A 27,625-nucleotide genomic window follows, 5' to 3' on the forward strand; every position below is an offset into this window, starting at 1 on the left:
TCACACAAATGAAGCCCTTTTTAATAGTGGGTGATGCTACAAGGCAAGCTGTAATAAGACACGGACAGATTACTGTAATAAAGTTCATAATCTTGTGCCATATTTTGTGCTCTGTCTATACAAAATATACCTATTATCTAAACTGGGAAAAGGGGGAAATCCTTACATTTCACTGCAGCACGATTACAAATCATTACTGTTCATCTTTTCACAATACAAAACGATACAACACATCTGCAGGCAATTCTGGATTATAATACAAAGTATTAGGTTAACGAGGTTAGAGCCTGAAATGCACTTTACACAAGGATAAGAACGAATTTTATAACATAATGCAAACTTAAATGCATTCTGAGCATGGCCACAAGGGGGCGCTACAGTAAGGACCAAGTTGTACTGTACCACAGCAGGCTTATTTTCGATAAAATGGGGCCGTATCGTATCTTACGCAATTATATCGCCAACATTTTTGAATGTGGTGACCGATATTATACCCTGAAATATGGTGCCATATCACCCACTCCTAATTATCACATCATGGTTCTACTTTTTTCTACTGTTTTTATCAAAAGTAAGTAAGAAAAAATTGCACTGTTCTCATTTACCATTATACAATACTTGAGACAGATTATATCTGTCCAGTATTATTTATTTTACTTTAATCCTGGATATATGGAGATATTTCGAGTGCATTTATTATTAGTATCATGACATTCTGGGTCATTGACTTCAGTTACAAATCTGACAACAAATATCTTAGGGGTGTGCCGTATCATATTATCGTATTATCTTGGCATGTTCTCCTCCACCAGTCACACACTGCTTTTGGATAACTTTATGCTGCTTTACTCCTGGTGCAAAAATTCAAGCAGTTAAATTTGGTTTAATTGCTTGTGATCATCCATCTTCCTCATGATTATATTCCAGAGGTTTTCAATTTAGTAAAATCAAAGAAAGTCATCATTTTTAGGTGATCTTTTATTTTTTGTGCTAGCACTGGTGTTCTCGTCCTTGTGTAAAGTAAAGTTTCGGACCTAAGTGTAAGTGGTAAGAAACAGCACGCTCACTGATTGAATGGGGTTCTTTCAGTGTTAACATAATAATAATCAATTTTAGGGAAATAAATGAATGTTTTTGTTTGTTTTTTTTAACTTAAGAGAATAAAAAAAAAACACTTTTTACAAAAATGTACAAAATTTCAAAAACAAAATAAAAGAAAGGCTCACATTAATTTATTTAAAAGGGAAAAAAAGAGAGAACCATTAGAAACCTGCAACTATGATCAATAGATTCAATTTAGAATCCTGGTCATGCAGCTTGCCATCAGCTGCCAGTCCCCGGGAGAGCACAGTTGGTCTTGCTCTCTCTGGGTGGGTACAGTAGATAGCGCTATCTCTTTCCCCTCATCACTCATTGGGTGATGTGGATTAGCACAAGGCTGAGTCTTGAACCGAGTCCTAATGAGTGGGTTGGGTAATTGGCCTTGTACATTACGGGAGAAAATGGGATTAAAAAAAAAAAAAAAAAAGGTATCAATCCTTTATAACATAAAAACTCCAGAGAGAGGTGCTCTCCACAACACTCATCAATCAGGGTCACAGGAGTCTTCGATTGGAAAGAAAATTGTCCAAAATGATACAGACACTCCTTAAAATTACTTAACACAAGAGCCTAACGTCTCCAAACTCAAAGGGTTATATTAAGCCCTCAGTGTTGGGCTGTGAAGCAGCAGGAGTGTGAGCATCTGGACCTCCAGTGAAAAATTCCCCATCAATACCTCTGATCTCAATGCTGACAGAGTCAGGGTCTGCACACTTTTGGACTCAGAAGTCTTCATGAACTTTTTCCCAAAATCCCCCAAAAGTCCAAAAACATACAGGTTTTTAATACAAGTCCATAACATAACGTGTTCAGGCCCGGCTCTCAGAGGCGGGACTCCAGGCCAGTGGGTGGGGCCTGGCGAGGTCATCTCCTGTGCCGGCGGAACGGTTTGTTATACGGCTGAGGTCGTTTCTCCCTTTTCTCCGGGGGTTTATTATACAGATACGCAGAGGGGCCCGAGTACTCCTCATCCACATTCTCCTCCATCATCTGCAGCTTCGCTTCAATCGCTCTGATCTTCGCACTCACGCTGAGAGAGAGAGAGAGAGAGAGAGAGAGAGAGAGAGAGAGAGGTTGGCATAAATAAAATAAAGGGAGAGTAATAGGTAAGAAGGAGGACAAAATAAATAAAAAGGAAGAAGTAAGAAAAGGGAGTGATAAAGGAAAGAAAAAGTGGGCGAGTAAAAGGGAAGAAAGAGGCAAAAAAAGGGGTAGGGTGAGAAAAAAATGAGGATAGGAGATAAACGGAGAGACAACATAAGCAATAAGAGAGGGTTGAAGAAGAATAAAAAAAGTTGGAACAGAAGACAAAAAAGAGACATGGAGAGATTAAGAAATAAGGAAAAGAAGAACAAAGAATAAAAATAAAAAAGAAAGAAAGCAGGATCAACAGAGAGACAAAGCAAGAAGAGGAGAAAAAATAAGGAGAGAAAAGTGTGGGCAAAGAGAAAAAAGAGCAGAAGCAACAGGGAGAGAGAGAGAGAGAAAGAGAGAGAGAGGTGGGGTTGGCACAAAGAAAAAAATAGAGAGTAAAAGGAATGAAGGAGGACATGGATAAGTGCAAAATAAAGAAAAAGGAAGGAGTGAGAGATGAGGGAGTGATAATGAAGAAAGAAAGAGGCAAAAAAGGAGGAAAATAGTAAGGGAAAGAATAAGTGAAGACAGAAAGAGAAAGAGAAAGTAGGAGCGAAAGAAAGCAGCAAAAAGTGAGAAAATGTGAAAAAAAGAAGGAAAGAAAGAAAGAAAGAAAGGCACATGCAAAATAGAGAAACAGACCGAGAGAAAAGAGTGAGTGGAGAGAAATATAGTGAAAGGAGAGAAATGTAGTTAGTGAGAGATAATGAAGGTGAGAGAGGAAGAAAGAAGAGAGCATTAACTGTCAGTCTGTACAGGCACTCGTTTTTTGTGTGGAAGAAGGTGTGAGAGTATGTAAGAGTGAGAGAGTATGTGATAGTAAAAGAGAGAATGTGAGTGAAAGAGAATATGTAAGAGTAAGAGAGAGTATGTGAGTGTGAGAGTGTGCAAGAGCACAAAGAGTATGTGTGAGAAAGCACTACTGAGAGTATGTGAGTGAGAGAAAGAGAAAAAAGAAAGAATGAGTGAGTATGTGAAGGAATAAGAGAGAGAGAGAGAGAGAGAGAGAGAGAGAGAGTGAGAGAGAGCAGCACAACTCAACTCAGCACTAACCTCAGGGATGTTGGGAGCTCCTCCGTTTCACTGGAAGATGGATCCAGGCTGGCGGGCAGGTTCTTATCCCCTCTGTAGGGTTCAAACCTCTGTAAGAAAACACACACACATACACACACACCCACACCAGGGGCAAAGAACACACAGGGAAGACACCAGTGAGACACATACTGACGGAGAGCCTGCACACATTGAGGACTGTTTGTGGAGAATGAACCCGCAGAGTGGACAGTAAGAGAGACAGCCTCGGCCTATCGGGTCACGTGTTCATTCCTCTCAAATCTGCCCCACATTCTCTTTATGCCCATAAGTGTGGTCACCCCTCTGCATATCCTCTGAACCTGTGGGGAATAGAATAAGAAAGGGCAATTAACAGGAATTGTAGTTACAAGAACTTTAAGGACCAAAGAAAGCATGGAAGAAATTCAAAAGCTTCATTTGGACAGGATTAAAATGTTCACAGGGTCCTGGAACCATTCCCCCATTTAACAGGTGATACTCTGTGATTTCTCTGTATTTCTCCTGGTCTGACTATATCTGGACTTAACCCTTTTTCACCAAACAAAAGTCCTGTTAATATTTGCAATTACATAATTTTCAAGGCACACAAAGCAAAAAAGTAGAGATACACAAACTAAATTTTATAGGTTTTCATAAATCAAACAGCCTAAATGGATCTTTGTGTGGGTTTTCAAGAAAACCAATACATCACATGCATTTTACGGTCCCACAGTGCTGGAGTTCACCGAGCTCCTGAGAGAGACCATACTTTCACTAATGTTTATAGAAGCCATATGCAGAGAACTAGCTCCAGCTTTTATACACCTGTGGACATGAATTGGTCCAAGGATTTGGTTGGTAAGCAAATGCTTTTTGTAATATGGTGTGCAGCTTTTTTAGCTATTTAAAAATCCTTTGTTAGAACAAAAACTAACAAAGAGGCCTTTACATAAATGAGTCGTTGTTATGTACAAATTATTTGGCCTTTTACTAATTTATTATTTTCAGCCAAATCATTTTTAGTTGCCAAATAATCTGTGCATCCTTAGAACTGTGAAAAGAGTCAGAAGGACGTCAGTGGGACCATCAGTGGGGCTTCACTGCTCTGCTGCGGATGGAATGGGCACTGATACAGAGCCTAAAACAGTCCATGCCATGATGATGTCTCATGAACATAGTGTCATCATCTGAGTACCTTATATGGTACTGAAGAATCCTTTATTAACCCCTATCCGAACGGGATTAGTTTCTCAGGGGGACGTCTGTGAAAAATATTTCACACTTCTACTCAGTGATAAAACTCCTGCATCCGGACTGCAATTAAAAAACAGGAGGACCAGTGAGTTTTTTTGGGGCTTTCTCGGTCAAATGACATTCATGATGTCCAGTAGCTCCTCCATTTCCACTCGCTGTTGTGTTTTTACGTGGATCTCCGTGGAAATGCGCACCCAAAGTGCCCAAAGTGTACAGTAATAATGGTGCACGGCAGTGGACACATAGCTATTTTATTATTAAACGCGTGGAGACGAAACTCAGAGATGTGCGTGAGTTCAGAGAAAAACAGTAGATGATAATTCAGCCTGTAATTTTTTTTTTTAGAGGACGTCCAAGAAAAACACATAGAAGGTCATTCTGGACGGGAATAAAATCACAGAGGATAAAGCGGCTTTGTGACAACCTTTGTTGTAAAAAGCGCTATATAAATAAAATTGAATTGAATTAAAAAAACCCCATAAAAGAGACAAAAAAAAATTAACCCAGAACCCCTTGAGAAACTAATTCCATCCAGATAGAGCTTTAGAAAAAAGGTTTTTGTGACTTGCATGGTCTCCTATCATGCATATCCATTATAAAAGGACCCATGAAATCCTAAAACTGCTGATTTTAAATGTGATTTCACACCACTTTGAGCTCCGATGGACAAATAAAGAGGCTAAACCTGCCCGTGCGCTTCCATCCAGCCGCAGCTCAGCGCAGGAGGGTGCTTCTGCTTGTTGTTGTCAACAACTCTACTGTTGGCCTTGACCCCAGGCTGGTGTTACGTTCCTCTCAGACACTGAGGGAAAGCGGGGGGAGTTGAAGAGAGCGTGATTCTTAAGCATACAGGATTTCCTCTCTCTGAGCAGCAGCTGCCTATTGTTAGTGGCCTGGCTCTCTGGAGTAGATTCCACTCCATGTGCAGCACGGGCATCCTCAGCACTCAGGAGCCGCGCGACCGCTACTGTCCGAGCGAGTGGCTACTGTCCAACTCGAACCCATTTCACTGTGGTTTCAGTTTTGTTTCTATTGGTCTGTTGTGGATTTGGTGCCCACTTATGGGGGCATCATTAATTGTGGTTCAACATTAAAATAAAAAAATTTACACCCTTACACTAAATGTGGCAGATCAGCCAAGACACCATAGTGTTTCAGTCTCTAGTCTACTCAGTGTTTAGTTAACTACTTTAGTTCTGTGTTAAAGCTACAAGGATAATGCACCTAACTACAGATGATAAACAGAGCCCTTTTTACAATATTTGCATTATCGAACTTATCATACAATAAATGGACAATAAACAGAAAATATATTTAATAATATATAATAATCTATTGTGATTATCTGTATGTTTGCTCACATACATACGTTTAGACTGTACTGTGTTGGTGCCCCACTGTCCTGTCTGTTAAATTGTCTCATGTCTGCTGTATTGAATTTAAGTATATGTATATATACAGGGGTTGGACAATAAAACGGAAACACCTGGTTTTAGACCATAATAATTTATTGTGGTGACGGACAGTTCTGGTGGAAACAGGAGAGTTGAGGTGCACATTGAATTCTGCCGTGATTTGATCAGCCGTGGTTTTATGTCTTTTTGGATACAATCCGGGTTAGCACCCAAACATCCCTTTCAGACAGCTTCCTCTTACGTCCACAGTTAATCCTGTTGGATGTGTTTGGTCCTTCTTGGTGGTATGCTGACATTACCCTGGATACCTTGGTTCTTGATACATCACAAAGACTTGCTGTCTTGGTCACAGATGCTCCAACAAGACGTGCACCAACAATTTGTTCTCTTTTGAACTCTGGTATGTCACCCATAATGTTGAGTGCATTGCAATATTTTGAGCAAAACTGTGCTCTTACTCTGCTAATTGAACCTTCACACTCTGCTCTAACTGGTGCAATGTGCAATTAATGAAGATTGGCCAATTTAGCCATGAAACCTCCCACACTAAAATGACAGGTGTTTCAGTTTCATTGTCCAACCCCTGTAAGTTCGCTTAAAGAAAAAAATTCTGAGCGTAAAAAAAAAGAAAAAAATTCTGTGCTATTACCAAACACAATTTTGTGACAATCTACCAAAAATGGGTAAAGTTGTGATTATTTTAGGTGTATTAAACACCTTCCTCAGTACTAATAAATGCACTGTCGCGTTGTTGACTCCTCCAATACAGCGTCTGGCTGCTACACCAGGAGGCAGGCTATGCGGCATCTATGTATATATGTCTATGGTCATTATCAGTACAGTGATGGCGGTGCCCAGAGATTAGGTTAAGCTATAGGATGTAAACAGTGGTTTTTAATAAGGTTCTTTGCAGTTTTATAGTTAAATGTCAGGGCTCTCAAGATTCTACCAATGAAGTTTGGAGCTACTTTGAGCTAAATAACGGTTTAAAAAGTGATTTATCTGCAGGCTCAAGTGTATGTACCAAAGCACCATAGCAAAAAAAAAAAAAAACAGATCTTAGAACGCTGTGGGAGAGCGGAGGTGTGCTATTTAACAAAACCAAAAGTTTAATAGAACACGGGCATGCCTCTGCCAGATTTGGGGTAAGGTGGAAAGAGATTCATTGAATGATTGATAAAAAGCTGCTTCATACTAATAATGAATTTATCTCAGCAGAGCTATTCTAAAAAACAAATGTATCTCAGCAATGGCTATTCAAACAATGAATTTATTGTACTCAGGAGTGCTGTTTTAGTCATACTTTTAACTAAACTACCTCAAGTAGTCTAGAGTCAGTCTTTTAGTGCAATTTACACAGAGAAAGGCTTTGGGTAAACAAACAAACAAACTTTTCACAGATTTTGTCAGACTTACCTTTACCTGTGCGTGAGCCCAACGCACCACCAGCTTCTTGGATAACGCCAGCTTTCCATTCAGACACTGTATGGCTCGCTCAGCCTCCTAGTAATGCAGGGGGAAAAAAGAATCAGTCACAGAATTGCACATTACTCCCATTACTTCCATCACTCCTGCTGCGAGGAGAAAGCTGGCAAATAGTGCACATGCAGACTTTTCATTATGCATGTCTGATGGAATTCAATGAATATAGTGATATATAAAGCTATTTATTTTTCAGGAAGCATATTTCTTCTGACAGCTGCCTAACAAACTGTGTGCATTTGAAAATAGGTGTAACATAAGGCTTACAAATACAATAAAACACTGACTAAAATAAAATAAAACAAAATGGTTTTATGTTCCGTATAATATGCATTGCTTAAAAATATATATATATTTAAAAGATTTCAGCAGCACAAATGACAAATAAAGAGCAGAACAATTGATAAGCTGCATCAATAAAAGACTAAAACAAGACAGAAACAACATCTAAATCATCCCATTTTTATATGCAATTTTTATACAGTCATTGTTTCTGCTCTGCTCAGAGCTGTGAGCGAGCTTCATGTTATGTCATGGAGAATAATAGCTGATGATGGATCACTGGATTTCCAGGACTATTGTTGAGTGTGTCCATGATCTAGTAAACACACATTTCCCCAGCCAACATCACCCTGAGGATTTACACATCCCATCACACTACAGCCAGGAAAACTAGTGCAAGAGTCATTAAAGACCTAAATGCCTCTTTTTTGAGGAATACTGGAAGCTAACAGGGGCATAAAGAGACTGATGCATTGGGATGAATTGATCTCAGGACTTTAGGAAGTGTGGAATATACTAGAGTATATAAAAATAAGCATGTTAGAGATTGGATAAGAATGGGTTATTGGATATTTTAAGTACACTCTAGTTACGACACTTTGTTTTTACCGTTGTGTTTTAAAGAGAGGACCCTGTGGCTTTATATAGGCGGCACTAACAATAAATAATGTTTCAAGATAGCAGAAGCAGACATTTCTAGAAGGTAAAATTCTTCCAAATGATCAAATCAGGGTTCTACTTTTTTTTTTTATCAAAAGAAAATTTTACACTGTTCTCATTTTCCATTATATATCTACTAGTGACAGATTAAATCTGTCCAGTATCATTTATTTTACTTTAATCCTGGATATATGGAGATATTTGGAGTGCATTATTATTAGTATCATGACACTCTGGATACTTCTGTATGACTTCTGTTACAAATCTGATAAAAAAATCTTGTTTTTTTTAAATATCTCAGTTAGGGGTTTGTCATATCATATCAGATGCAATAATAAAAATACATTTTCATTTTGTTGCAGCAGTGTATTCTTCAAATATTTATTTTTAATTCAGTGTATTTTTATCGCGAAAATACCACGAAATATTGTGATTTTAATTTAGGGCCATATCGCCCACCGCTCATTAAAAATATATAAGTATTTATTTCTTTGATTTTTTTTAACAGTGCATTAAAAGCTATTGTTTCTGGTGCTTTGCTTTTCCTCATGATGTTTGTCTGCTGATTTTTCTCCTGTTTTTGGTTATGTGGCCAAACTCCAAACCAGGATTGGATTGTATTGCTTACAGAAACAAAGATATTTAGAATTAAATAACTGTTATTCTAATAATGAATTTATCTCAGCAATGCTATTTTAATAATGAATTTACCTCTGCAGCGCTATTCTAACAATGAATTTATCTCAGCGGTGCTATTCTAATAATGAATTCATCTCCAGAGTGCCATTCTAATAAATAATTACTTGGAGCAGGGGCAAAAAATTAATTGGGAAATCCCTATATGAATGTAAATAAAAAACATTCAATTATTCTCTCTCTATTTATGACAAACAATAGTATCTCAGGTTATTATTAATTGATTACTATTTGCTAAAGAACTGTCAATATTCCAAAGGTCCGAAATTTAGACCCTGATGTATTAAATTATTTTTAATACAACCAATTGAACATTTTACCTCAATAACAATTAATGAAGAGTCAGTTTAATGAATGGCAGACCAAGCATGTTTCTTTGGTAAAGCTGCTCAAAGATATTTAGTAGAATATTCAGTTTCTAATATAAACATATTTAAAATATACATTGACCATACTTAGATGCATGAGAATGCATGGTCCTACTTGTGTTCAGATAAGCTACCATGTAGCTTTAAGACCAGATAAGAATTTATGACAGTCAGATCAGTAACACAACTGACCCTGAGATAAAAAACAACACCAGAGACAGCTCTGAAAGGATATTTGAGAAGGAAATAGTGCAGAACCTCTTTGGTGTGGAAGTTGACGAAGCAGTATCCTCTGGGCTGGCCTTCTAGAGGTCCCGACTTGTGAAATAAAAAGTCAAACTGCTTCACTTTTCCAAACTTCTCCAGCAGCTTCACTAGGTGATACCTGCAGAAATAAGAGGAAGATAATATTTATGTAATTAAACAGAGATGCAATGAAATTAAAATTATTGGCAGAAACTGAAACCAAACAAAATAAAATAATGTATTTCTGTCGTGCTTTTTAAGGCAAGCTACAAGACAATTTAACATTACAGCAGACAAACTAACAAATCAAAATACACTTCATTAGTGCTATTCTAATAATTAAATTTACCTCAGCCGTGCTATTCTAATAATTAATTTACCTCAGCAATTAATATCAGCAGTGATATTCTAATAAATGAATTTACTTCAGCAGTGCCATTCTAATAATGAATTTACCTCAGTAGTGCTATTCTAATAATTTATTTAGCTCAACAGTGTCATTCTAAAAAATGAATTTACCATAACAGTACTATTCTAATAATAAATTTATCTCAGCAGTGCTATTCTAATAATGAATTTACCTCAGCAGTGGTATTCTAATAAAGAATTTATCTCAGTGGTGCTATTATAATAATGAATTTACCTCAGCAGTGCTATTCTAATAAGCAATTTATGTCAATTCTAATAATTAATTTTCCTCAGCAATTCTACTCTAATAATGAATTTTCCCTTAGCAGTGCTATTCTAAAAATAAATATACCTCAGCAGTGCTATTCTAATAATGAATTTATTGAACTCAGGAGGGCTGTTCTAGTTATACCTCTAACTAAACTACCCGAAATCTTTTATGAACTTAAACTTGCATTATAACAGCTTTAATTCCTTTGTTCTTTGAAATCGGAAGCACTAATGCTTAGAAAGCAAACACTGTTCACACTTTTTACTAATAATTACACCTATACCCGAAATAATTGCTCTGATAACAGCTTTATGACCCTCTTCACACTGAAAAAGCAATAAAAGTAATAAGAAAAGCAAAGAACATATCCTTGGGGTGACATCACCATCCTCCCACAGATGGGCTTGATTAGAATGACAGGTCTCTTTACACCTTTTTAGCTGCAGTAAATCTTTTATTCACACAATACAGAGGATACAGCGCAAAGACAATGAAAATATAAAATAGAGGAAGCCTGAATTCCCCACAGAGCTCAATTCCGAACAAACATCTACAACTGCGAGCATTACAGCCTCGCCTCTGTGTGACTGACACATTATCAGCCAATAGGGGAGAAGAAAAATCTCGGAATCCCGCCCACATTCCATTCTTCTCGTGTATGAGGGCAATAGATTATAGCCAGTGTGCAATCTTTAAATCCATTAACATTAGAAATGACTTATCCATGCCTGAGGATGTGTAATATACTTTATATAGATTCAGAATAATACCAACATCAATCATTAACTCCAATATTTTCATTAGGTTTTATTTTTAAAAGGTTAAAACGATTCTATCGTTTTTTCACTAATTTTAAAATGTCTAGTTCTGGTCTCTTGTATGAATGAATGCTATGTGGGCTGGTTTTGTGAAGAAAAAAAAAAGTGCTCCGGTGATCTGGTAAAACGCGGCTTTAGTCTCGTGGAGGAGTGGGCAGGAAAAAGATAGGATTTCGGCTATTGCTCTTTAACATTCATACGTGCAAACTTCCGATTGGCAAGCAGCACTGAGAGACACTTCAAAACATTTTAAAATAAATACATGTCTACACTAATAACAGTCTTTGCAATGTCATATGTTTTTTTTACAACATGTGTAATTCTGAAGTGCAGTTTAGCCACTGACCTAGTCTTAGAGTCTCTGTAAAATCTGCTAAAGCCATGAGATCCTATGTAAACCTATAGTTACAGAGGTGGGTAGTCCAGATCCAGAAAGTAAAATTCCACCCGGGGTTTTGTTGGCTAAGCTACAGCAAAGCCGCCCAGGCAGTTGGAACAAACAAAACCCCGAGGTGTATTTTTACTTTTAACTAACAAACAAAACTGTTTTAAATATATACACCTACCTATCTCATAACCATTTGTTCCTTATCCCTGAAGTACAGGGCAAAGCATTTAACACTGATGTGTTATTTGCACAAATAACACAGGAATGAACTGCATGATGTTCCTAGCGCTGTTAGCTCCTATCTAACGAGACAGAGTCGCTGCCCGGCTTCTCTGCCTGTGGGCGGTCCTGAGTCGAGGTGGGCGGGGCCATGAATACTAATTCACGGGTTGATGTAGACACGGTGCTTTTTTTAAACAACTCGTTTTTCAGAATATTTTCTTTTACTAGCTGCTGCAGACAATAAGGAAGAGGTTGAGGAAGAGTTTCATGTGCAGCATCATAAACAACTCAGAGAGTCCTACTGTATTTCACACACATATATATATATATATACACTACCGTTCAAAAGTTTGGGGTCACTCAAACAATTTTGTGTTTTCCATGAAAAGTCACACTTATTCACCACCATACGTTGTGAAATGAATAGAAAATAGAGTCAAGACATTGACAAGGTTAGAAATAATGATTTGTATTTGAAATAACATTGTTTTTACATCAAACTTTGCTTTCATCAAAGAATCCTCCATTTGCAGCAATTACAGCATTGCACACCTTTGGCATTCTAGCTGTTAATTTGTTGAGGTAAGCTGGAGAAATTGCACCCCACGCTTCTAGAAGCAGCTCCCATAAGTTGGATTGGTTGGATGGGCACTTCTGGCGTACCATACGGTCAAGCTGCTCCCACAACAGCTCAATGGGGTTCAGATCTGGTGACTGCGCTGGCCACTCCATTACCAATAGAATACCAGCTGCCTGCTTCTGCTGTAAATAGTTCTTGCACAATTTGGAGGTGTGTTTAGGTTCATTGTCCTGTTGTAGGACGAAATTGGCTCCGATCAGGCGCTGTCCACTGGGTATGGCATGGCGTTGCAAAATGGAGTGATAGCCTTCCTTATTCAGAATCCCTTTTACCCTGTACAAATCTCCCACCTTACCAGCACCAAAGCAACCCCAGACCATCACATTACCTCCACCATGCTTAACAGATGGCGTCAGGCATTCTTCCAGCATCTTTTCATTTGTTCTGCGTCTCACAAACGTTCTTCTTTGTGATCCAAACACCTCAAACTTGGATTCATCCGTCCACAACACTTTTTTCCAGTCTTCCTCTGTCCAATGTCTGTGTTGTTTTGCCCATCTTAATCTTTTTATTTTATTAGCCAGTCTCAGATATGCCTTTTTCTTTGCCACTCTGCCCTGAAGCCCAAAATCCCGCAGCAACCTCTTCACTGTAGATGTTGACACTGGTGTTTTGCGGGTACTATTTAATGAAGATGCCAGTTGGGGACCTGTGAGGCGTCTGTTTCTCAAACTAGAGACTCTAATGTACTTATCTTCTTGCTTAGTTGTGCAACGCGGCCTCCCACTTCTTTTTCTACTCTTGTTAGAGCCAGTTTGTGCTGTCCTCTGAAGGGAGTAGTACACACCGTTGTAGGAAATCTTCAATTTCTTAGCAATTTCTCGCATGGAATAGCCTTCATTTCTAAGAACAAGAATAGACTGTCGAGTTTCAGATGAAAGTTCTCTTTTTCCGGCCATTTTGAGCGTTTAATTGACCCCACAAATGTGATGCTCCAGAAACTCAATTTGCTCAAATGAAGGTCAGTTTTGTAGCTTCTGTAATGAGCTAGACTGTTTTCAGGTGTGTGAAAATGATTGCACAAGGGTTTTCTAATCATCAATTAGCCTTCTGAGCCAATGAGCAAACACATTGTACCATTAGAACACTGGAGTGATAGTTGCTGGAAATGGGCCTCTATACACCTATGTAGATATTGCACCAAAACCAGACATTTGCAGCTAGAATAGTCATTTAGCACATTAGCAATGTACAGAGTGTATTTGTTTAAAGTTAGGACTAGTTTAAAGTTATCTTCATTGAAAAGTACAGTGCTTTTCCTTCAAAAATAAGGACGTTTCAATGTGACCCCAAACTTTTGAACAGTAGTGTATATATATATATATATTGCTCATATCAGTTCCCAGTAGCCTTTATCCTCCTTCTGTACAGCACTGTAATCAGACACTTCGTTCACTTCGTTCTGGGTCAAACTACATTTGCAACTATTCTTTCAAGGATTAGTGTATTACCATTTATAAGAACTACTTTCTCAAAGAATACAGCTTACTCTGAAAAGTACTTTGACAAATCTGTTCTTTAAAAGAAAAACACTAAAATCACACATGCCTGGCATTGACAGGCAGCGTAGCATGCAGTGTTTCTCCTTCACTGAGCAGAAAGACTCTGTTTCTTCTTGCACATCTTTACAGAGTCTGTTATTCTTTCTTTATAATACAGCTGAGCTGAGCAGGAACACCTGAAAAGAGGGTGTTTCCTTCACTTGCATCAGTTAGTTTTGCCGCTTGCCTCAATAAATGCTGATCACGCATTGCCAAGTACATGTAAACACACCAGCACTGGAACAGCATTGGTCTCCTGGCACCTGGATGATTCATGCTAACACACCTGTGTTGATCTGCACAAACTTAATGACATGTGCCACAGCTCGAGGAACTAAAACTGTGTCCCATGACTTTTGTCAGGTCCTGTGGAAGCTAAAGAACTCTGCGCTGACCTGTGGGATATGTGGGGGGGTCTCTTGCACACTGAATGTGGATGTAGTGATTTCTGCAGTTTTTCTGTTTGCATGGAAAATTCTAGCCAGAAACCACCGGTGCCATAAGCATTCTGGCCAGTGTTCAAGCTCATTTACAAGATAGTAGGGGTGTCACGATCTCGATATTTTATCGAAATCGAATCGAAATGAGGTCACGATCTCGAGTATCGAAGTCAAAAAGAGGATCGACGATCCCTCCCGCGCGCGCTACGCAAATAGCGCAGCGCGCTACGCAAATGGCGCGGCACCAACACAGCGCATCCTATTCATTTAAATAGAGATAGCCACTGCATGAGCGCAGTCGGCGGGAGTGTGATCACTGTTTTTATCTGTCCAACGGGGGAGGGGGGGCGGGGGTTGGGCGCGCAGGTTTTGTATCTGTATCTAACGGAGGGGTGGGTGCGCGCAGGTGAGAGCGTGTGAACTCGCTGAAATGCGTGTGTCAGTGTGACTTGAGAACACTGACTATAGATCACAGTGAGGTGGATTAAAAATCTTAAACTTATAATTGACTACACCTGTTGCTTTCCATTGAATTAAAAAAACATCTTTCTCTCAGATAAAGTAAACACAAGCGTGTTTCTGACTAAAATAAAAGCTTTTCAGGAGAGGTATAAGTTATGTGTAAATATTTATAAGACAATACCCACATCACTTATCTAACCAGCCTGTACTGATTTCTGCCCCCCAATAATGCTTTCAATAACCTCTTGTAACCCCTGGGAGCCAGGGGTTACACTCTAATAGCCTTTAATAGTCTTCAGTAGCCTTTAAAAGACTTACCTGGCGGCCGTGGTGTGTCCACTAAACTCCGTAGTTATAAACATCCTGAGGTTAGCAGCGCGCTAACTGACCTGTTTATAATGTAATCCGAGCAGTGACTCCGTGTCGGCTGTTCTAAACTGCTGCTGTTAGCTGCTTGGGCTGAAAGATGAACTGTAGTGAGCTGTATTATCCGGTTAGTGGGGTTAAAACCTTTATTTGTTTACAGAAACAGTAAAAACGGACTGGCTGAGCTCTGTAGCCCGTGGCTGGGCTGTACTGTAGTAGTGACTGAGTGAAGAGAGCGGGGCTTGTGCTGCTGCTGCTAGTGGTTGGATGAAGAACTGCAGCTTCATGTAATGAGCAGTTTCACCAGCCATCCACACACAGCTCTGATAAACTGCTTGTTTTAATAGTGCACACTGTTGCTACCAAAAAAAGTCACTAGATGGCATTACCATATATATCTTAATAAATAATAATAATAATATTTATAATATTTATAATAATAATAATAATAATAAATATATTATTTAAATTTTATGAGGCATAAAATAATAACAAGAAAAAAAAACAAGAAAATCGAGAATCGAATCGAATCGTGACCCTCAAATCGAAAATGAAATCGAATCGAGGATTTGGAGAATCGTGACACCCCTACAAGATAGCACCTCATAACTTATACAGGTGCGGGTATTCCAAAGCTATCCCCTAAAGTAACACTTCACTTGTAAATCAGTTTACATACTGCTATACCATAACTTTCGGCATGTTAGTGTAAATACAAAACACAGTTACAAAAAAGATACAATTAAAGAAACAAATTTAAATAAAAATAAAATCCCATTAAGAAAAAATGTGAATAACCACAGCAAATTATGAGATCAATTAAATATTTTTTTTTTAGTCAAATATTCTAGCACATCTCAAAATAACAAAATATCATTGAAAAGTTACTTCATTTCAGTAATTCAGTTTAAAATTTTAAACTCATTAAGTGTTTATTTCTTGTTCTTTCTTTCATGTTGATGATTATGGATTACAACCAAGGAAAACCCAAGAATCAGTGCCTTAGAAAATTAGATTATTATATAAGACCAATTGGTACTTTTGGCAGTGTGGGCAGTGTGCCAAGTCCTGCTGGTAAATGAAATCCACATCTCCATAAAAGTTAGTCATAACTATAAATTAGTCAGCAGAGGTAAGCATGAAGTGCACTACAAAACTGCACTGACTTTAGACTTAGAACACAGTGGATCAACACCAGCAGATGACCTGTCTCTCCAAACCATCACTGTTCATCAGTAAATTTTACATTTCATTTGTAAATCAAGGGATCAGAGTCTGGAGAGTGGAGAGACACACAGTCCAAATTGCTTGAGGTCTAGTGTGAAGTTTCCACCAATGATTTTGAGATGCAGATTAAATTTTCCAGCAGGACTTGGCACACTGCCAAAAAGTACCAATTGGTCTTATATAATATTCTAACTTTCTGAAACACTGATTTTTGGGGTTTCATTGTATGTAAGCCCTAATCAAAAACAATAAAAGAAATAAACGCTTATAATAGATCACTCTGTGTGTAATACATCTACGGTAAATAATTTACGAGTTTCACATATATATGCAGACACACTACATTTGTGTAACAAAGCACTTGTGTTGTTACTTAACTGTTTTTTCACTGAATTGACACCCGCAGTGGTTTGGGAGTAGCCTTTCTTGGCTGAGGATGTGGTTGGGATTTCTTTATTGTTTTGGGCTGGTTTTGGAGTTATTTTTAATACTGGAAATGTAGGAGCAGGGGCAAAGGGGCAGGACTGGGGGTCCTGGCTGCTGTCTTAATGTCTTCCCCTCGTCTCCCTGGAGCTTTCTCTCCGAAGAGCATTTCGCACTTTCCCAGACTCCACCCACTCAGGCTCTGCACTTAGGGTTTTCCTGGCCTGGCTGAGATTGAGGAATTGATAGGGGCCTGATACATGGGGACAACCTGTGGCTTTGAGCAGACCACAATGTGCTCCTCCAGGGGGCTATAAAACGTGTGGCCAGGAAGCAAAGAAAAGGGTCTGGCTGGGGAAGATTGATGTCTTTGCTTCAGGGCATTCTGTGAAATCACAATCCAGAGCCAAGCAAGACATCAATATGAGAACAAGACAGCTGCCATCCCTCTACCTGAACAGAGACCCGGGCTTTCAGGGGCACTGATGCAGGAGCCGAGTGGCCGACTGCATAAAGGAAGGCAGGTGTAAACAGAGAAAGAGAGAGAGAGAGTGGAAAAAATAACTAAATAAAAATGCACTTTATTATTTCGGAGAAGGGGTGGGCATTGGGAAGTAGGGGTGGGCGATTATATGGCCCTAAAATAATATTTTCGCGAAAACGATACTCTTGGTGATAACGCAAAACACTGAATTAAAAAAAAAGTTGTTTCAAGAATACTCTACTGCAACATTATGACAATTTAATTGTATTATTGCACAGCCCTGACTGAGATATTAAATACAGAAAAGAAGAAGTCAATACCCCAGAATGTCATTATGCTGATAATAATAATGCACTCCAAATATCTCCATATATCCAGGAGTAAAGTAAAATAAATAATAATAATACTGGACAGATATAATCTGTCTCTAGTAGATATACAATGGGAAATAAGAAAACAGTATTTTTTTTTCTTTTTGCTAAAAATGTGTGTGATAATTGGAGGGAGGGGGGTGATATGGCATGATATTTAAGGGTATACCATTGTTCACCATATTCTAAAATGTTGGTGATATTATTGCGTACGATACGATATGGCACATGGGAAGCATTTCTAATTTTCGAAATATACTTATTTTTAAATAAAAAATATTCATATTGGTGCTTAAGGACTCTGAGAACTGCTGAATTCCTCACACACAGTATTTCTAAATTATTCTTATTATATTAAATTTAAATCAAATCGAGATCACAGAAAAGCCACATTGAATGAGATGAGTGAGTGAAATTAACATAGGAATGGGTCTCTGATCTTTTTTTAAAAGTCAAACAGGAACAAAAAAAACATTTAGGCTACAACCTCAGCTAAACTCAGATAACCTTTGTTATTGGCTACCTACGAGCTCTCTCCCTCACTCCCTGCTGCATTGTACACAGCAGCACTCTATGCTGAGCTGATGCCCAGTATTGGCAAAAGTGAAGGGGAGGAGGGTAAGCTTGCTATCCTTGCTGAAAAAAAGCATATTAACACATTTACAACAAGCTATTAAATTCACAGAATTAGACATCAGGTAAAACCCAGGCTTTATATAAACAAATCAAGACAAACAATATGAACATACATCGGCTAGAGAATTGAGAATACTTCAGTTAAAAATATACATGCTCTAAAAAAATATGTAAAAACTGAGCTAAAATCTAGCTCTCTTTATCAAAATGTTTGACATTACTCCAATCTCAGATTATAGCATTTTCATAGACTACATGGATAAATCAGATAACTGCACTGTTCTTCATATTATAAAGAAGCATGTAAATACACTCAATTGTGACCAGGTTCTTACACACTCACGATTGTCAACATTGACCAGAATCTACAACAGAACGTTATCCATACCTTATATGGATTTATGTTGTGAAGAATTGAAGATAGGTCTGTCACAATAATTACATTATCGACTTATCGTACAATAAATGGACTTGACCTTAATAATATTTGATATTGTGATATCCCCTATTGTGTTTATTTTTTAATGTTAGTTCACACATATAACAATGATGAATATTTTAGCCAGCAATGCCACAACAATGCTGTGGACAGCAGTAGGTGAAGACAATAATTATTTCCCAAACTATGATTATTAACATTTAATTTTCTTTAAAAGGGTATCTCTGTTTTTTTGTATGATATTTTATTATCATTATATCAGTGACATTAAACGGTCTTAAAATACAATACAATCAATAACTGCAATAATTTCTGGGACAATATATCAAACACAAAAAAGAGCCTAACTAAAGCTGATCCAAAAGCATAAGAAAGCCCCACCCAGTATGAGTATAGTGTTCCTAATAAAGTGCTCACAGCGAGTGTAAACATCTGTCTGTGCAGATGACCTGAGCACGTGGTGGGAGGGCAGAGCTCCTTCCTTCTTTTCTACTATTTTGTCGGAAACGGCCTTCCATCCTCTTCTGTTCTACCTGCCATATAGACAATGCAAAGCAGAGTTCATACAGTCCAAACAGCCCTCAGCACATGCTGGAGCCATCAGCGGCGCTGGCCCAGCTCCAGCAGGTCACCGCGCCGGACCTGAACCCACAGTAGCTCGGAGTGAAGGGCGAGAGGGGAACTGCGGGGAAACCCACCCCAGTGGAAGGTGAAGAAGGTTGGATGTGTATGTGAGTGAGGAAGTGTGAATTCTATTACACTCTTTAGTCATCGTGTCAAAACAGATGATAAAGGAACTGAAAGAACTGAGCTAAAGCACTCTTACAGGAACATCATTGACATACACTCTATAGGACTTTATAGTGGTTCTCAAACTGTGGTACCGGTACCACTGGTGGTACTCAAAGCATCCCAAGGTGGTACACTCGACGGCCTCAGAGAAAATATGATTGCATGCAAATATTAAGTAATGAAATCTGCAAAGTTTCCACCTGTAATCATTACATGTGTTGGTTTTTAGTGCTTTACATATCAGAACCTGTAACTATGCAAGGCTATAACTACAACCAATAACAGTCATTGCCAGTTTCATTGTGCTAGAGTAAAACCCTGTGAAACACCACAAGACCACAGTATACAACAGCTTCTGCACTACAGTTAATAGATAAATAAACACTGTAGTTCACTGTACAAGTCCTCATAAGATTCTCAGTTATATAGTATACTGTATTAACCAGAAACAATAATCAATCAAACTACTACTAACTTACAGGTGAACCATTCTAATTTACAGGTGAAGAACTATTGGCAAAAGATTTGACAACATGAATATGTGTGGGTTATATTGTGGGTCTAGATTACTGTGTAAAAGTATTTGTGTGGTACATGTGTTCCTGTGAAATGGCTTGTAGGTGGTACTTTTAAGGTTTTGTTTGGTTCACGCTTTCAGACAGTAGTAGCAGGTAGCAGGTTTGGGGCAACGAGTGGTCCTGCAGTCTAAGTAGCAGCTAAATAGATAGCACAATTGACCAGATAATTTGGATTTGGAGAAAATGGGTAAAGACAGATATAAAATTATATATATATATATATATATATATATATATATTTATGTATGTATATATATACCTGGATCTAGTAAACTACGGTCTGGTTCATCTGCAGTGTGAAAGCAGTTTTCTAGAAGGTCATCATTATCACAGGACACCATTAGGAACCTCTACATGCATTACACACTACTTCTGTATGAGAAGCTAAATAAATATGATCAAAAGTTTCTGATTTAGTCCAACATCTAAATTCTATGTCTACATTTGAGTCATTTATTATTCCTGCTAACATTTTTCGTCCTTCTGAACAGCACCACAATCCAACACTTCCTTCTGGGGGCAACTTTTTTTATTTTTTGACCATGAGCGTATTTTGCTTTTCTGAGCAATGCCAGGTGTTGAGTGGCAGAAACTTCTCACTTCAAAACTTCAGGCCTGATTAAAGCTCTCAAGTTCAAGTGTAAAAAGGAAAGTGTTAATCCAACTATGGAAGCTCTGTCTGTGTCCTGCAGTTTTTCCTCTCAAATTTGTCTCTTCTGCCAACAACTGAAGGCTCTCTGCGAATCAGGCAGTGAGGTGATGCAGTGTACTGAGAGGCGGTGAAGTGGAAAGTGTGTGTCTGCACGTGTGTGTGTGTGTAAAGGGCAAGAAGATGACAGGCACTGTGAGTGATTTCAGCAGTGTACCCTGTCATGTTCCCCTGGCAGTGAACTTCCAAGTTACTGCTTCAGAGTTCCAGCTCAAACAACCATCCAAGAACTTGGACAAGATGGAGAGGGAGCAGTTTCTCAAAGACATTAAGGAATTTTTGCAAGTTTGTGTTTATTTTTACTGCTAAATTTTTGGAAAATTCATGAGCACTAGAAAGAAGAGTCTAAAATATAGCTTCATCCTTAGGGCTATTGCTCAATGAACTCAAAAGCTAGTTTATACAGTTTTGTGCAAATGTTTGATAAGGAGGACATTGTATGATTTTTTATATTTTAACTCATAAGGAATTTAAATTAAAAGAGTGCAAAAATATTAAAGATTGTGTTAAAATTGAGCTATACTACATGTACAAAAGATTTGGGACATTTACTCTTCACACTGACAAAAAGTGTTTATCCTGCTTTTTTTCCAGGAAAATTTTATTACATTCAGCTCAATACTCTAGCTCATGTCTGGTACTTGGAATGGTGTCAATAGGTGCAGTTCCTATAAGTCCTATCCTTATACTTCTCTACAGGTACTATCCAATCTTGACAGATGAGTGAAATTTGAATGATTTATATGCATTAACTTGAAAGCTGTGGTCAGTTTCCTGGACAGAGGTTGAAGCCTTGTCCTATACAACACCTTTTACAGAGAATCCTTATTCACAGTGCTGTATAAACCAGCCATAATGTAAAAACTAAACTATATGCTTGATTTTGATCAACATCAACAGTGTTGTGTTGTCTATCAAATATGCCAAATGAAAGATATTACGGTTTTAAGACAGTGTGGTTTAAATTCACTGTATTTAAACTGAGCAGTGGCAGCTTAGTGCCGTATTTTTCATACTATAAGGCGCACTTTAAAATATTTAATTTTCCCAAAAATCATCAGTGCTCCTTATAATCCGGTGCTCCTCATGTATGAATTCTACAAGTCAGGTATTAAGGAGCAGTAAAGCCACTCCTCTTAAGTACAGCATTATAAGGGTGAGTATTCAGTGAAGTTTCTCCAGCACCAAGGCTGAAAATGGGACGACATCCTGCATTGCGCTGATACTGCTGCAAGGTGCATTCTGGGTTATCGGGCTGTAAGAAGTTCACACAAGTCACCTTCCATGCTTCCTCAATAATGAGGGAGGAGCAAGAACACATCCAGGTATTAGTTGTGTACTTGGCTAACTGTGATCTTCTGAATTGGAACAGTACTTGGGCTGCAACTGATGACGTTTCCCCGAGTCCACAACAACACAAGTACAGACAAGAATGCAGATTGAGAAACGGCCTATATCTCTCTCCTTTGACGTCACGAAAATCTCTGGTAATCTCCATCTCCGGTAAAAACAGCACAAATCTTTCAGCTTCTACAAACAAGAAACCCACAGATCTCCTTGCAGAGATCAGCGTTTAAATGCTAATGATATTTCATGAGCCAATGGTGTGTTTAACTCGACTGTGCACTGAAACACACCACTGCTGTTCCGTAACGTTAACGTTTCTGATACAGATTCACTCACTCATTAATATAAGAATTTATTTTATTTATAGTCACATACCTACAACAATAATATACATTAAATCATATATAAATATATTTCACATTCAAACATTAATATTACACAAGGGGTTAATAAATGTTTCATTTTGTATAAGTGTGTAGTTAATCATTCAAGGGAACTGATGAAAAAGCATTTACATTTTTACACCCTTTACATTTTATTCAACTAAGTTTTAGTTGAATACATTCTTATGATATTTAGTCGACTAAAACTAAAAACATTTCAGATGACTAAATTATGACTAAAACTAAATGCTATTTTCTTCACAAGACTATGACTAAAACTAAATCAAAATTTGTTGTCAAAATGAACACTGGTATGATACGATACGGCACACCACTGTTCTCTATATAGCATACTAAAGCCAGAAACACTCGTGTAAAAAATGTGTTGTGTTCCAGGGACCAATTGACTTTCACCTTCCACCTCATCTTCTTCATGGCCCCATCCATCACCCTGATGCCATGACGCCTGCGTAAGCTACAGCCCAGAAATTACAAATCCTCTTTTTTACCACAAAACTCCAATAGTGCTCTCAATTATCCACTTACTTGGAAACCTCAGGGAAAGCAAAACCACACTAGGTGAGCGGTGACCTCACACAGCAGGATTTTCACCACTCGCCCTGCGCACCCGTACGACTCTGAGGGAGATTTCGCAACAACAAACACGTCCAGCATGTGAACTAATTAATCTTCCCAAACACCAGCCCGTGGGCATCGCGGCTGTTTTCATTCGCGCAGGTTATTTAAAGAAAAACAGCGGATCGAGTGGGAAGGAAACGGCTGTCTAGACGCCGGTCCAGGCCAGCCGTACATTTTCCAGCAGCCCCCCTCTCAACCTGCGGCTCTCCCTGACTTTCTCTTCCTCCTTCCATTACTCCCTCCATCCCTCCTTCCATCGTTCTTACGGTGTCCTCCTCTCCACCCCTCCACCTTACGCAGTGGCCACAGGTTGACAGTGTAAACATGCCAGGTGACTAGGAAACGATGGGAGCCCCTGAGCAGAGCAGGTCTCCATGCACGAATGGTCCTCTTTCACACGCCCCGCCGTCGTCTGCTCATTCTCCAACGCAACACGCGCACACTCAGCTAATCAATCACCCGGGCAGCCAGGGCTCACGGCCAACTGCCCGGTCTAGGGCCTCCCCCTTGGGCTAGTAAGTGCATAGCCATTTCAATACAGTACCAAGACATTGACATATTATTTATTAGGGGTGAAACGATTAATTCGAGTTACTCGATTAAAAAAAATTGATAGATTAATTTTTTGTGCCTCAAGTAATTGTTTAATCAATCTTAAAACGCATGTATTTATGTCTATTTTGTGTTTTACTTATTTCTATTTGTCTTTGCAATGTGGCAATGTGGAAATGTATGTTGTGAATTAAAAAATTAAACCAACTGGTCATTCATTATTAAGGGAAATTTCTTATTTTATGAAATCTCTTATTTTATGTTTTGTCTGATTACTCGATTAATCGAATCAATTTTTCAGTAGAGTACTCGATTGCTAAAATAACCGATAGCTGCAGCCCTACTATTTATTATTATAAGTGTTTGCAACTGTTGAACACATCTAAACTCTCTCTATAACCTGTTAAACATCTTTTAATATGCTATAAATTATTCAACCATTCATTGATTAATGATCAAAAGCTTCTAAATGAGTTTCACCAGATTTGACCAAACATAGAAGAGTGGAGAGGTCTGTTTCTTCTCCAGAACCCAGCTTAAAAAAATAAAAATAAAATAATAATAATAATAATAATAATACTAATAATATTAGTATTAGTATTTTATATTATATATATATATATATATATATATATATATATATATATATATATATATATATATATATATATATAAATAATAGTCTTTGTGATGTATCAAGAGCCACGGTATCCAGGGTAATGTCAGCATACCACCAAGAAGGACCAACCACATCCAACAGGATTAACTGTGGATGCAAGAGGAAGCTGTCTGAAAGGGATGTTCGGGTGCTAACCTAGATTGTATCCAAAAAAAATAAAACCACGGCTGCCCAAATCACGGCAGAATTCAATGTGCACCTCAACTCTCCTGTTTCCACCAGAACTGAATATATATATATATATATATATATATATATATATATATATATATATATATATATATATATATTCATATTCATATATATATATATATATATATAGCTATAAAAAAATAAACACAACTGCAACGACCAATCACAGGCGTGGTCACGTAGTGTCTTCGGTCGTGAAGTTCGCCCAGCTTACTGCTGTGAATTGGCAGTAAATTACACTTAATCTTAATAACAACCCAATAAATGTGGATAACTGGTAAACCCTGTTGATGTAGAGGTACTCACTCTGTGATTTTGGGGTCGATATTGCCGATCCACAGGCGATGGCCTTCCTGCGAGGAGCCGCTCGAAAGGATGGAGGCATTCTCCACTGTCTCTGCAGCTGACTGCATCGGGTTCCTGGATTAAGCCAAGAAGAAATACAGACAATTGGTTATCTAGTCCTCCTAGCACACCTGATCCAACAACTGCGTTAATAATCAAGTCTTTCCTAAGGTAAAACAGCTGTATTACAACAAGAAAACACACAAATGTGGAGGGCACAGAGAAATTAGTAGAGCTTAGATCACGCACAAAAAATCCAGCCCGACATGACCCGAGCCTGTTAACGTCCTGCCCAAACCCAACCCGACCCACAAAACTGTTTTTGTGAGCCCAAATTCGATTTATACAATACATGTAAGTAGAGCTTTAAGACTGAGCTTCTTAAAAACATTTTCTGACAGTTTAAATAATGTTCTGAATATGTTCAGAATTATGTTAATTAATATTGCACCACTGAAGAAGCATAGGCCTTTTATTTAAGAACAATGTTGATTAAGAACCTCCCGTCTACTCTAATATAATTAACAATTTCTAAGAATATAAAACACTTTCTGAACAAACCACTTTTTTTAAGTTAAAAATATAGCATTAGTGCAAAAAAAAAAACAAGGCACACTCAATAAACCTAAATAGACCCAGAACAATAACATAATTCGCAATGACTTTTGTCTACTCTAATATAATTTACAATGATTAAGAATATAAAACTTTCTGAACATTTTTATTTTATTTTATGCATATAGTCTACATGCAAAACACATAAAACAACAATGAAGATATGCGCAGACAAGAAGAGAAGCTGAAGTGTTCCAGTTCCAGAGCTGTGTAATTACAACATTCTAACTTTTTTATTTATTTTTTTTATTTGAAACACAGTTTGATTTGTTACTTTGCTATATTGTGATTATTACACCAGAGCTTTACATACAATAAAATAGCATTAAAATGGGGCACAGAGTCTAAGCTCAAGAGTTTAATGACCAAGGTTAAAATCTGCAACCTAAAAGATGAATTTGAAAGACAACAGAAATGGTCCACTGGTCTGTGCCATGAACTGCATGCCAGCTTTAATATTGTGTTAGACTTAGAAAACCCTTTTATTCTCCAAACACAAACCACTGAATTGAGACTTTTTTAAAAACATGTGTGTAACTGGAGTACTCTGGGATCATGGCTAGAACTCTGTATCCTAAAGGATGGGTTTAGAACCAGTAATAACTGAAATAGTTTTGTAGTCTATTCAATCACTATGCCATGAACCACATGCCAACTTTAACACATTATTAGACACAGAATACCCTTTCTTCTCTACAAAGAACGGCACTGAATTGACAGGCTTTAATGCAAACATGTGTAATGGAACTACTCTATGACCAGGGTTGAAATCTGCCTTAACAAGATTTTACCCTGCAACCAACTATATAGGTATATAAGAATATCAGTATCAATATTGTATCACATCTCAATATTTTGTTTTGCAATACTGTATTGATTTCCAAAACACAATCCATTGTACTGATTTTTAATTATTAGTTTATACGTAAAGGTTGATGTGACACAGTGGTTTATTTGCCCACTAGAAAGAGGTGGTGTTTTCTGTTGTCATGACACTTTTCTGATACAATAAAAAGTACAATTTTCTGTCGTTCATATTTTAGAAATATGAGGGTGTTTTTATCCTATTAAAGGTTTTTTTTTTATTATTCAATTCTAACAACTGATATATTATTTTGCTTTCAGTATTGCAATATATTGCAAATATTGACAATATATAGAATAGTAACCCATTATATATATAACACATATATAACACATTATATATCATAGGCTATACACGCATAGGCTATCCAAATATGTGCAAGGGAAATTGTTCCAGTATCATTAAAGGATGGGTTTAGGACTATTAATAAATGAAATGGTCAAATGAACTGTCCAAACAGTACAAATTCTTGTTATGAACAACATTAACACAGAACAATGACAGACAACCAGTCAGACAGACAGACAGACAGAAAAGGTGAAAGAGTGATAGAAAAATAATTAACTAGTAATTAACTTATCATGAACGATGCAGACAGACAGATAGACAAATAGATAAAGAAATAACATAGGTATAGCGAGAAAGGATAAACTAGTAAAGTGAATTAACTAACATCATAGCGAATTAACTCACATCATAGACAGACAGACAGACAGACAGACAGACAGACAGACAGACAGACAGACAGACAGACAGATAGATAGATAGATATTAACCCATATGATGTATAATGTAGTTAGCTAGCATTAGCTGTTTACAGGGATAGTTAGCCGGTTAGCTTAGCTTCCCGCTGTGTGCTGGTTGATGTTATTACCGCATTTCTGTTTTTATACTCACCGTAAACTCGCTTTCAGCCGCTTTAAAACCTTCCTATAAACCGCAGCGGAGTCTTGGTGTGTTAATCCCGCCCCATGCCGCTGTTTCCCCGCTGAATCTGAGGTTTATCCGCCCGCGGACTCGCTGCTGTATCAGTCGGTTAGCTCGATTAGCTTTAGCGCTAGCTAGCGGCTCTTAAAGGAACACACAAAGCGGTGACGTTTGA

At 37.9% G+C, this 27,625-nt stretch overlaps 1 protein-coding gene across 2 annotated transcripts; it reads right to left on the minus strand.

Annotated features, from left to right (window-relative positions):
* Positions 1–27,612, minus strand: rbm18 (RNA binding motif protein 18). 2 transcript variants are annotated; one of them, XM_007229923.3, is made up of 6 exons: positions 27,421–27,612; positions 25,005–25,118; positions 9,704–9,830; positions 7,374–7,460; positions 3,289–3,377; positions 1–2,131 (listed from the first exon to the last, which is right to left on the minus strand). In XM_007229923.3, the coding sequence occupies exons 2-6, from the start codon at positions 25,109–25,111 to the stop codon at positions 1,966–1,968; spliced, it is 576 nt and encodes a 191-aa protein (XP_007229985.1). In that variant the 5' UTR covers positions 25,112–25,118; positions 27,421–27,612; the 3' UTR covers positions 1–1,965. The 2 variants fall into 2 exon arrangements, with proteins under 2 accessions (XP_007229985.1, XP_007229986.1); XM_007229924.3 differs by having other exon boundaries at positions 7,380–7,460; positions 27,421–27,608.
* Between the last annotated feature and the right edge of the window lie 13 nt (positions 27,613–27,625).

This window comes from Astyanax mexicanus, chromosome 20, assembly GCF_023375975.1.
Source record: "Astyanax mexicanus isolate ESR-SI-001 chromosome 20, AstMex3_surface, whole genome shotgun sequence".
Lineage (NCBI taxonomy): Eukaryota > Metazoa > Chordata > Actinopteri > Characiformes > Acestrorhamphidae > Astyanax > Astyanax mexicanus.